Source organism: Chinchilla lanigera, unplaced genomic scaffold, assembly GCF_000276665.1.
Source record: "Chinchilla lanigera isolate Chin_1 unplaced genomic scaffold, ChiLan1.0 scaffold00036, whole genome shotgun sequence".
NCBI classification, from domain to species: Eukaryota; Metazoa; Chordata; class Mammalia; order Rodentia; family Chinchillidae; genus Chinchilla; species Chinchilla lanigera.
This window is the reverse complement of record NW_004955437.1, coordinates 15,376,657-15,389,791: the sequence shown is the minus strand read 5'-3', so window position 1 is coordinate 15,389,791 and position 13,135 is coordinate 15,376,657. Positions and strand designations below refer to the sequence as shown.

At 42.9% G+C, this 13,135-nt stretch overlaps 1 protein-coding gene across 1 annotated transcript in view; it reads right to left on the bottom strand.

Moving 5' to 3' along the window:
• Kcnma1 (potassium channel, calcium activated large conductance subfamily M alpha, member 1) overlaps window positions 1-13,135 on the bottom strand; it is a gene marked incomplete at its 5' end in the record, with an annotated part of 707,467 nt that overhangs the window by 67,483 nt on the left and 626,849 nt on the right. The window contains 3 exon segments of the mRNA XM_005389908.2: window positions 1,907-2,099; window positions 5,324-5,548; window positions 10,300-10,423. Of these exon segments, the coding sequence (XP_005389965.1) occupies window positions 1,907-2,099; window positions 5,324-5,548; window positions 10,300-10,423 (542 nt within the window).

Below are 13,135 nucleotides of genomic sequence, written 5' to 3'. Positions count from 1 at the left end.
TTACAGCAGTACATCCAAGCCACCTGGGGATCTTTCTGGAATGCAGGTTCTGACAGGTACGTCCCGGGTGGGCTAAGAGCTGGCATCTCCAGCCAGCTCCCCCGGGTAATGCTAATACTGAGGGAAGATGCACTGATGAACAGGGCTTAAAGGCAGGGACTCACTGCCATCCTCTCCTTCACTTCCTGTCTTCCCACATCTCCTTTCACCCATGCTGCTAAGCCAGGCTCTGTCTCCTCTCTTTGCTGCCAGTAAGACCTCAGGGCTTCTCTTAGAGCCTTGATACACTGTTCTTTTGCAGAGTGGCGCAAGTGGAAGTTGAAATTTAAATTTGGCGATGGCAGAAAGGAAGGTAGAGTGGAGAGGTCAAAATCCAGTCCCAGTCAGGGTTATATCAGAAGAATGGGTGTCATGCTATTTCATGTTTGAGGAAAATTAGAGTTTGACACAACCATCAGAGGGGCTGAGGAAGCCAAAGTCGAAGAGGTCATGATAGTTGTTTCATAGGCACCACCAAAGGGCAAGGTTCTTCCAAGTTTGACCAGAAGCTGCTGTAGATGTCAAGACCCTCAGGAGAGTTCCCACCTCCTCTCCCTGTCTCCAGTAGCAAAGCCACTAGCACTCAGGAAGCAAGCCTCCCTAAGAGTGGCCTGCTTACAGGGCAAGAGCTGCTCAGATCTGCTCAGGGTCTGGCAGGAGCTGCTCCCACAGTCAAGGTCCCTCTTTTTCTTCCATTCTCCAAAACTCACCCCACACCCTTCTCCCACTGACAGGCTCTGCCCAGAACTGCTGAAAGGAAGGGAGCCCATAGGGAGGAGATTTCTAGGAACTTTTTGATCCTGGCTTTGCCACAATGCTGCAGTGACATTGGAAGTAGTGGCAAAGCTGGGCTGACAGAAGTTCACGGAGTTTACAAAAGATAATCATGGGCACAGTTCTAGGCTGCATGATAGTGATGGAGTTGATCTTCCTGAAAGCCCTGCATGCTGAGCTCTACCCAGCTGTCAGGTTACGCTTCCTATCCTAGCAGCTGCGGTTCTCATGGGCTATGCTTCCTCAACTCTGCAGCCTAGCATGATGGGCTTCAGATGCCATAAGGCATCCAGTAGCACCTGTCCAGTAGCCATGTGTGACAGCCATCCTGTACTGCATGGCAAACCCACACTGGTGTCACTCAGAGGAGCATACATCTCAACCCATCCTGTTCGTTATGGATTTCTGCTGCACTGCCTCTTTGAGACTCTTAGATGACATCTTTACTTGTACCTGCCCAGGATCCTACAGCAAATGACAGGAAAGAGGACACCGAAGAAGGCAGATCTGTGTCATTTAAGGATGTTGTGCCTCCTTAGGAACAGGTGTGGGATGACAAGTGTCACCTCTTACTAAATGACTTTCAGTGCCCATAGAGTCCCCTCTCCCTAGGGATCACTATCCCCTGGTCAGCAGTCTTAGAAGCCGCCCTGAGAATGCAAAGCTTAACACACCCATCTCAGTTCAACGGCAAAAATGCAGATGGGAGGACACATTGGGGACTGTGTAGCCAGCATCTTTTGAGTGCTCTGACATTTAGCAGGTGACCCTGGTCTTAAAGCCACCATGCAGAGAAGCTGAAGAGATGGCTACGTAACAATGTGTTTATTGTCACGGAAAGCCATGTAATGTGGTGTGTGTGTGTGAGAGAGAGAGAGAGAGAAAGAGAGAGATATCAAGGCTGAAACCTGAATCCTGGGATGGCAAGAGGAAGAGGCAGCAGATGCCCCTCTGAAAGCTATGACGGCGACCGCAGGTTTCACTGCCAGGCAGGCTGATGTGAGCCTCTTTGAATTACTGAGTGAAGGATATCCCTCTTGCCAGCCCCTGTCCCCCGCAGGCACAGCGGAGAAGTATTACAGGCTGTCCTTACCTTGGGAATTAGCCTGCAAGACCCCGATGCTGTCATCAAACTGCATAGATTTGATGTTGAGTGACGCCAAGATGCATTCCTTGTCCTGCAGCGAAGTATCATCAATATTATTCTGATTGGCTGACAGGATAACGCACATGTCACAGAGGTTGATGTTGACAGCCCTTAAATCAGCTCGACTTAATGGCGTACCCTTTGGCATAGAGAAAAAAAAAAAAAAGGAGAGAGGGAGAGAGTCAAAGAGAGAGAAGGAAGGAGGGAAAAAATAAAAACAAATTAAAGATTGAGCCAGAGCTCTGGGAAATTATTTAACTAGTATCTTTTTCATGCCTTGACATTAAGCTGGCCTAACTGCATTTCAGGGAATAGGGGCCGCGTGCTAATCTAAAGGGTAGTTGGTGCTGATGGCGGCATTTCAGGCTGGCTCTCAATACTCAATCAAGCTATTACTAACAAACGTGCGAGAGGAATAATGCCAGGGTCTACATCGTCTTCCTGTCTGGAAATTGTCTTGATTTAAGAAACTGTCCTGTGGCAACCTCTGGCTTTCAGAATGTAACAAGAGGGTGGGTTTCCAATGCCTGTTTATTTCTTAGCAGGTCACTTCCACCTCAGGCAAATGACAGCAGTTCCAACTAGAATTTCCATTGCAGCCTAGGGGAATTCAGGGTGAGCAGGGTGTGTGATAAGGTGGGCCTGGAAGCTCTGCCAAGTTTGGAGGCTCTTCAAGGTAGTGGAGCAAAAGTGCCTCTCACACAGGAGAGATAGGAAAGAGTCAGCTTTGGTTCTTATAATGGCATCACATATTTTCAGCAAAAATAAAGAACAGGGAAATCACCTACTAATCCAAAAACACAGGAATGGTTAGGGACACTGCTGGACACGGGATCAGCAAAAGATGGAGCACGTGTAGAGGGAGCCAGTTCCCCATGCAGTCATTGACTTAGAAAAAAATCTCTTAAAAGTGCTAAGTGAAAAAAGTTCCAGAACAATTCAAAACAGTGTAACTTCATTATGTAAAAAAAAAAAAACCCTCAAAATCAAATTATATATTTATAAATGTATGTAAATTCAAAGAGAAAACTCAGGAAAAATACACATTAAACTAATAACAGTAATTACCTCTGGGGAGAGGAAAAGGACAGAGAGGATGGAGGGGAAAGTTTGCTTTTGACTCTGTATACTTCTATATTGTTTGAATATTTTATAACAAGAACATATTTGTATATTACTGGAGCAATTAAAAATAAATAAGCCAGTAAACAGATTTTTTTAAAAGTCCCATAACAATATAAGACATTGGAAAAAACATCCAGATCTAGGAGGTAATGACAGAAAGTCTGGGAGTGCAGCCATTGGAAAATAGGGGGATAGGGCCATGACCTCTGCATGCTTTGTGTTCTTGGGAGGAATCACAGCACAACTAATTGGGTCAGTCCTTGTCTGAGCTCCCAGCAGCCATGCAGCACCACTTTGGGGTTCCCATTCAATCACCAGCCCCCTAGGTCCACTACCTCCGCTTGGCCTGCACTGAGACACCAGTTGACTTCAAATCACTGCCTGTGCAGGACGAGAGCTGGCTAGCTGCTATCTCTATCTCTACCTCAATCTCGATTTGTACTTATATCCATATATCCATATATATGTATCTATACATAAATATCTGGATGCCTTCCATTCCTCTTCCTACAAAGTGACTTTGGGAAGATAGATCAGCCTTCCATGGGGGGTACTATTTAAACAATGACATGTGGAAATCTGTGCAAAATTATAGACTCTTCAGCTTGAGTGTGCTATATTTTGGAGGGTTTGGAAAGGATCTACACATTCCACCACTGATTCATATTGACAGAAGCAGATGAGAGCACACAGAATCAAATACACACACACAACATGCACCCATGAATAGCAAACATCACTCATCCAACACCCTACACACATGCACACAGACTCATGATGCTTTAGAGGTCAAGCAACCGTGTATAACAGCACATGTAGCATGATCACCTGAGAAATATTATAATCAAATCTACCATATTTCTGAAATTAGCAAAGTATGCACAGTAGATACTTATGCTCTTATAAATACATGGCTTTTTGTTTGTCTGTAGGTGACCATCTTTAACTACATGTGCTTACTAAAGCAATTAGAGTTGGGTTTTGCATCCAAAAATATATCTAATTTCTTTTTGTTCCTTTACATATTTATTGAGGACTGATTAAGTCTGGCTTTATATAACACAAATGGTTGCTACTAATGCGTACTACTTGTGGACAGATCCCTATGTAGTTTTTAACCGATTATATTACTTAGCACTTTCTTTTTCCATTTCTGAGACTCTGGAAGCTGATAACAGAAATAATGAATGTTAGCTTCTGCGATAAAGGCAAATGCAGACCTCTTGACATACAGAAAAATCCATGTTCCTGGTTTAGGGATATGAATTTATAAGAAAAATATCTGGAGATAAGTAATATTTGTAAGGATTTGTTATATAGGCAACTGTATCAAATGCTGAAGAACACAATGCTCTATAGTTTTTTGAAAGTTTGTAGCAAATACAGAGCTTACGATTAAAAAGTGGTTAGATACATGAATTATGTAGTCCATATCCTTATGTGAAATTGAGGAGCCCCAAACTGTTCATTATATATTGGTGTACTTGTATTTTATAATCAGTAATATCATGGACATATACATGCACACACTTACACATGCCATGCAAAAAGCATTGAAAACAGCGGACCTCTAAATACATGGTAGAGTCAGTCTTAGTGGCTCACACCTGTAATCCTAGCACTTGGGAGGCTGAGGCAGGAGGATCACTGAGAATTCGAGGTCAGCCTGGGCTACAAAGTGAGTTCAAAGCCAGCCTGAATTGCACAGTGAGACCCTGTCTCAAAAAGACTAAGTAAATAAATAAATAGTGGGTGGGGAGTTGGCCACAGAAGGGTTTGGCCTTCTGTGCAAAAGAAATAACTGACTTGTCATTTATATTTATTTAATCAGAAGCTGGTACAGATTGAGGGTTCTTGAAGCATTAACAGCATCATAAGTAAAATGCCACAAATACTTATAAGAGTAAATTCTTGCCGTAAGCATCACAGTATCACAATGTAGTATGTTCTGTGTGGGTAACAGGAGAAAATGTTTAGACACTGATATGGTTAATACATGTGATATTAGCTTGACTTCATTCCTGATCTTGGTTGCAAGATCTTTTTAATAAGGTCTCTCAGGATTTGTACTTTCCTCAACAATGCATAGGGGAAGGGCTGCGTCCTCGGGCCCATAGCCAGATGAAGAAGCAGAGGCATGATCAAAGTACAAAGATTATATCCATCTGGGGTTTTCTTTTATGAATGAAAAGAAGGCAAAAAGCATCAATAGCATCGATACTGTGACCTTGGACTTACAGGCAATATGGACACTTTAGGGAAGTTATGGAGTGTTTCCCATTCCCTCTTGAGGTACTCAATGGAGCCCACGAACACAATGTGCTTGAGCTCATGGTAATGGAAGTTGCTGGCACGGAGTGGCATCACCAGGTTCCGGAGGCCAATCAGGGCTGAGCTGACGTCACCAAAGATGCAGACCACAACATGACCACTCAGCACGGTCATGGCAGCCTCACTTCGAGTCTGCAACAGGGAAAAATGCAAGTGTTAGAGAGAGGACCTCATAGCTTTGTAAGGGGGAAAAACAATCATTGGTGCAAGGGGTCAATGGAATTTTTGTTAAGTGCTTACTATGTTCTATTGCCGTGGTTTATGTGTGGTCTGAGTTCCCGCAAGGGTCCACTCTGAATAAAGGCCCAGTGCCCAGGGTGGCACTGTGACCCTCTGGTAGTTCTCATGTGACTCCTGAATTCTCTTAAGAGGACCAGCGTAAACGGAGCAGCCCAACTTTGGATTTTAAATCCCCCCAAATATGAGCATACTAAATCTTTTCTCTTTAGTAGTTGCTTTTTTTCTTGTACCGGGAATCAAACTCAGGACCTTGTGCTTGCCAGGCAGGCGCTTGTGCCTCTGAGCTATATTCCTGGCCCCTAATCTTTTCTCTTTAGAAGTTTGTTGCCACATGTATTTCACTGTAGTAATGCAAAACTGACTAATATAGTTCGTCAATGTTATATACTGTATATGTTATCTGAGCATGCACATTTACATTGTATTTATGTAATAAACATAAATAACATGATGTAAACATACACCTATACATATCATTATTTTCTTGAGGAAAAGACTGAACAAAGATATCCTATACATATGTGTGAGCAAGAGCTATTTCATAATGACTTTCAGGAAGGATAAAGAAATATTTATGTTATCTAGAAAGGGGAAGTCTTAGTTTCAGTGAAATTGCTGATGAAATATTATGCCTTTTCAGGCTTTCTTGCTGAATGTGAGAAAATGTCATTCTCTTTGTGAATCTCAGCTCAAGATATTTGAGCTTTCGGTTCTCAGTAAGGTATCATAGTACATCATGGTATCAGTGGGTAGAACATACTATCTAAAGCCAGCGGCTGGCAAGTGTGACCCTCAGACTCAATCTGATGCTCCAGTCTTTGATAAGGTCACTGAGCTAAAAATAGATTTGCACTTCATAATGTTATTTTAAAAAAGCATCATATATGGAGATTGTAGGAAATTCAAATTCCAAGAAAGTTTTATTGGAATTCAGCCAAGTTCATCCATGGTTGCTTTCATGCTACAATGGCAGACACGATCAACTGCAATAGAGATCATATGACCCATGATACCTACGTTATTCATGATATAACCTTTTCCAGAACAAGTATGCTGAACCCTACCCAGTGCTGCTTGGATTCCCAGGGACAGTTCTAGAAGGACTCCCCTTATATAAAAAAGAAGTAATCATTAAAAGGGTCTAGAGACACATCCATAAGAGCAATAGGACAATGCCTTCCCCCAACCTCAGGTATGCATTTACAAAAAAGACAAATGAAACGGCCCCATGCAGGGAGGACTAATTCTCCATGGTTCGCCACTGCTGGGCCTTTTTGCTACCAAAGAAGACAATATAAGGAAGCTAGTCACGGATAATTCTTTGCCCCATGCTTCTAGCCCAATGCCTCCTGCCTTTCTTCCTGTTCACCCACCACATGCATGAATGGTCCCATGTGGCTTCCAATGCTTTGGAGGAGGCATATTAATGTCCACGACATATATCAAATTCTGCTTGATTTAATCCCTAGCATTGACCAGTGTATTGATTGTTTAAATGCCAATATTGCAATTCACGCAATGTCAGGGTTATTATAGTAACCCCCAAGGAGAGGAGGAAGCTAGCTCGCATTCCCTGATCGTTAGAATAAAGCAGGGGCTGTCACCATTATTGGTTTCCTTCTGCAGCAGTACCAGGAAATCTGAGACACAGGCTATAAGAAATGTCTTACTAAGACCAAGGAGGACCCTCCAGGGAGCTCACATCACCTATCACTGCTTCATGGAGAAGACTTAGAGATAGTTTTCCAGGCTGAATGGAAGTCTAACTGCCTGGGTACTACTAGCAGAGAGTCAACCAGCCTGTGACATGCTGTGATGGAGCTCCAAATTACTTTTAATTGGACAGGCCACCTGGGAGGCTAGCTCCCAACAAGCCAGACAAATACAAACTGGGTCTAATTATGCATAGGTGAGGTAGGTACCCTTTAGGAGAGTGGCCCAGGAATAGATGCTGCCCCCAGGATCAAAATTCCAGCTCTCCCATGTACCACATCAACATCATCTGGGAAACTTGGTAAAAACACATATCTCTGCACCTTGGCTCTGGAAAGTCTGATTCTGGCAGATTTAAGGCCTACCAGAGAAACCACTCATGTGCTTTTCTACGTGTCTTGTGTTTCCTGAGCATCCTTCCAGACCCAATCCAATCTCAGCCTTCATGGTCTTTTTAGTATATGTGCTTCCAAAGTGAGCACACTCTTCATGGTCCTAAACCCCTTCCGAGCACAGCTTATTTGCACATGGTGGGATGCTGCTGGCTTCTTAAACACATGCTGGAGCTTCTCCCTATATCTAAACAGCATTTTCTGCCTCATATTACTTAGCTTTTAATAGACCATTCCACAGCCACATTTTATATCTTCTCTCCAATTAGATGATCATTTCTTGAAAACCCAGGATCATTTCTTATACATTCTAATCCCTAAAGCCATTAGTATGCTACACCCAATGGGTAAGCACAGCCCCAATGCATCACCACATAGCTAGCCCTTCCTATCATTCACATCCACTCCAATAATTCTGAGAGTGTTTCTCGTATTATGCTATCTAAATGGTACCTCCCAAGCCATTTCTAGCCCAGAATACTGTTTTTCTTTTTTTACTTCACAGCAGCTTATTTATATCTGAAATACTACTATGCACTTATTTGCCTACCTGCAGGTCTTCTCTTTGCTGCACTGGGATGTAAAGTCTGTATTACACCTCCAGAACAAGAGTGGTGAGTGTTTCCTACCTGTGGCTGGATCTAGGGTGTGTGATGCTAGGATTGAGGGTGTGATGCTTGGATTAAGGGTATGTGATGACTACATTAGTCCACTGACTGGTTTAGCATGGATCTGGCGTGGGAAATGGGAAGGCCCAACCTGGGTGTGGGTGGCACCACCCAAAAGGTGGGTAGCCTAGAAAGGACAAAAGGGAGAGAGGCAAGCTGTTGCTGCTGTGATTGCTGCTGCTGAAGCTGCCTCCTGCCTTCCACACCATGGACCATTGATTTTTCTCTGTGATGCCCCCCTGCCGCGCCACTCTGCCTTGGAGCCAGCCAGTGATGCACAGAAACCTCTACCAACTGTGTGTTAAAATAAACCCTTCCTACTTTCACTTTGGGTGCCGGGTATTTTGTCTCAGCAATGAGAAAAGTAACAGATCGCTATAAGTGTTTTGCTAAATGATGTTATTTTTTCAGGTGAACTCATCTCCCTAAACTCTTTCCTTCTAGTAGGGGATGTTGATCAGATATCAGTTAGCACATACTGTGAAGGAAAATCTAGGCAAGTTATTTAAACCCTGGATTTCGGATCAAACAGCTAGTATGTGACTTAACACCGGTAGGCAACACCAGGCTGAACGGAGACAGGTAAGGTAAAAGTGTGGTGGATATAACAGAAGGTAGAAGCAGAAAGCAGTTTGGTGGCTTGGAACATTTTCTGTCCTGGTAAGTTACAAAGTGGCTGTTTGCTGAGAATTTTAACTTCTTGTGTTTCTGCCCACAACTGTTACACCTCTAAGACAGCCTGTAGTGTGATGCTGCCTTGGCTTACACTGCTTGTTTATAATTAAATTGATAAAACACCTACTCAAACACTGGGAAAAATCTAGTGGGTTAGAGGGCAAAGCTGTTCTGAGGGCCAGGAATGGTCATTGCTAAGGAAGGGTGCCCCTGACTTCAAAAATGATAGGCTTTTCCTGGCTGACAAAGGAGCTGGTGCACAGAAATCGGAGGATTAGCGGCATCAGGGAGAAAGAACCTTTCCATCTGACCTTCCTGATATTAATCCATTTTTCATGGATTAGCATGACAATAAACTCCAGGAAAAGTCGATGTAGGCATTAAAAGCTAGAGCTGTTAATAGGGCCAATGCAAAAAGTAGAATGGATGGTTATCTGTGCTGGGACAGCACATTCTGGGACAGAACAGAAGAAGCCCAACGCTGCTGCTGAGGTATTGGAGAGCCATCCATGAAACGAGGTTCTGAGCTCCAGCCTACCCAAGGGGATTGTGGCTCTGAATCAGCAGCAGCAGCAATGCGCGTGCCTGGCTACAACATGCCGCAGAAAGGGCCACAGATCCACAAGGCTGTTATTCTAAGGATACAGAGCATACTTGTAAATAAACAGTAATAAGGCAATACTGTGTCATTTAAGAAGAAGAATAATAAAAAACAAAACAACAGGTCACTTTATGGAGTCTTACATTTGACTTTAATCTTCATTACAACCATATACTTATGTCGGGGGTCATTCTTTTCTTTTCACAGATGAAAGAACTGAAATGTAGAGAGTGACAAGACCTGTCCAGGGCTGTGCGGCTCCTAAATGACCCAGGCCAGCTCTGACCGTACAGGCAGGTGGACAGAAATGAGCCATATCCTGCTTTCCATGATGCCTCACACCCACAGCACAAGATCACCACTAGACTAATAAGCCCATAAATATTCAGAGATTGAAATTTCTGTTCTCAGCTCATGTTCTGATTAGAGGTCTTATTGCCTGAGTCTCTGTTAGGAATTTCACTCATCAGGAATGATTAAGACCAGAAACTGTACCACCTCCTCCCCCACATCCAGTTAGGAAAACCTCATTCCCAAAGAAATGTAGGGCCAGGAAGAAACGTACAAATGGCAATCCCAGAATCCCTCACTCACCAGAATGACTTTCTCAATCTCCTTGGGAGCGCACCAATGAAACATCCCAGTGGAGTCATACTTCTTCACATTGGAGTCCATGTTGTCAATCTGATCATTCCCAGGAATTAACAAGGGGTCATGCCTGGGGAGACAAAGAAAGGATAACCTGAGCAGGGAACAAAGTAAATTATAAATGGAACGTGCCCCCTGAGTTACATCTAGGAGAACCTCAGAGAAGTAGAGGAGGCCATTTCATGGGTGGCCATGCTCTTGTTTGTACACCCACCCCTTGAAAGACAGCTGACTCAAACCACCACCACTCATAGGAGGGTGCCAGTTGGTTCTGTCAGCGATAATTCTGCCTTTCTCCTGCCCCTCTTTGCCTATTTGGGTTTCATTCCATTTTATGAATTCAGCTTACTTTTTTACGGCCATCCGCCTCCACATTCTCACATTTTACCAGCTATCCCATTTCCCCAACACACACACACACACACACACACACACACACCCTCACACCCCAAAGGGTTGCTATTAGCATTGGCAATGAAGAGGAAGGAACAAGGAACAGAGACTCATGCTGACTGACTGGCATGAGGATGGAAAGCCAATTACTCGCTCTTTCTGACTACAACTTCTGACGTGATGCTCTTCACAGTAAAAGCTTTAACAGGCTGCACTTTAAATATTTTAGCAATTTGCCCAATCAGATTTTGCTCTCCCCAGCTGAAGCCCTTTAAAGATTCAGCAGCATGTCACTTCAGAGCAGATTGACTACCAAATGCCCACATCTGGAATACATGATTTCAATACTAAACAACACCCTTGCTCCTCATCTTGACAACTGTATTTGCACTAACCATCCAGTGACACCCCACCCTTCCAGTTCAGCCTCCCTTGGATGAGTGCCTCAAGATGCATCTTAATAAACTAGTCTTGTATTCTCAGGGCTACATTCACCCTGCCTTGGCTTGTTTGCAGGTAGTGGAGGAAGGAGATTCTATAGTGGCCTCTCCTCCAGTGGCTGGCAGAGCCTCATTGACAACCTTAGGTATTATAATAAAACCAGGCAGGTTTAACATGTTCATGCCTACAGTGTAATGAATAAGCCCCGGCATCGTGGTCACATTCATTGCCTATGATTCCGTCTCCGATAGAGACGAAGCAACTCAGTTAGGAAGGAAGTGACTGGTGGCCTGTACAACACTGACCACATGTAATTAAGTCACTGTCCCAGGCATACCTAACTATGCTCACAATGAAGCTCTCTCATCCCTGAATATTACTCTCAGCCCAAGACAAACATTAGAAATAGGTGCAAAGTTCAAAGAAGTCAGGTAAAGTGATTTTAATCTTTAAAATTACCTATTTCAAGTATCAAAGAATAGCCTTTATTTAGTCTTCAGTATTTCCCCTTTTGAAAATTCTTGATACTTTTCCTTTAGATGTCTAGAATACAGAGAATGGGGTAGTAATCTTTCTTACCTGGTTCAAAGACCTTGAGGTTAGCTTTCAGATCTCTACCATGACTTTCCCAATATGCTCCCCATCCCACATAAAATAGGGAAACTCTCTCCCTGCATTTATTTATTTCTGAGAATTTGTTTTTCAGATCTACTAAATGACAAGTAGCACATGAAGCAATCCTACAGCGGTATCTTGAACAAGCCATCCTAGATTACTATAGGAACTGACATAGCTGATCTTAAGAGTAGAACAATCCACCTCACAGTAGTATCCCATTGGCTGAGCTGCTGGAAAGTCATAGAGTGTTATAAACCACCAGGCCACTTTATAATTACTGGACTGAGTCAAAGATAATAAAATAAAAAAGACAATTGCAGGGTGAAAGCAAATTTTCAGGGTTTTTCTTTTTGCCATTGAAGAATTGCGAATAGTTTCATGGATTGCCAGTATCCAGGACAAACAGGTAAACAAGGCTACCACAGAGGTTTGAGAAAATAAACTCTTTCTAGCCTTTGAAGAATATATTTTGGTTGCAAAAAGATCTTAATAACTGATCTTAATAAAGATAAAGAGCTATGTTCAAACTTCTTCCCTTATTGTTGGGGAAAAAAAATTATATCAGGAAGGGTCTGAGAGCACCCCCCCCCATGCTTTCAGGGTTTAAAAGATACAGAGGACTATGTTCACATAATATCAGCAAGCAAACAGATGATACAGCAAGCTAGCAGAACTCCTTTTAGAAAGCTTGAGAGAGAGGAGACGTGTTTTGGATTGGTATTTTGGGTTTCTTCTAGGAAGGGCGCATTCCTTGGTAACTGGTCTGTACTTTTCATCTTAGGAAAGTAAAGAAGAAAGCCTTATGATTATTTTACCCGTATTGAGAGGAAAAAAGACAGTAAGTGCCAAGTTTCATTAACTGGGGTGAGGGTCTGGGAAAACCAGGTATAATTTGACACTAGGGCTACAAGCCTTGATTTATGCTGGAACAGCCAGAAACATCCAGGAAATCTCAGAGGTACTCCGTACTATACTCTGTCCTTCTCTCAGCCTGACCTGGATAATTTCAATATACATCATCTACGATATTCCCCAAAGGATCTGATCTGAGGAATATCAAAATCTCCTTGAACAAAGATATTTCCTTCTCAGGCCTATCATGGTAACCGAAATTCTAATGCTGGTTTCTTTAATCAGCAAAGCAATCAATAAACGTGAAATACCTATTGTGAACCAGGAATGGAGGATATAGTAATAATTAAGACAGAATGTGTAGTCAAAGAAGTTCACAAAGAAAATCTAAATCAGAGGTTATGATGAACTGTGGTAAGTGTTATGGCAAAATAATATACACAGGGCATTTGATGAAAGGAGCTGTTGCTTGCCTTGT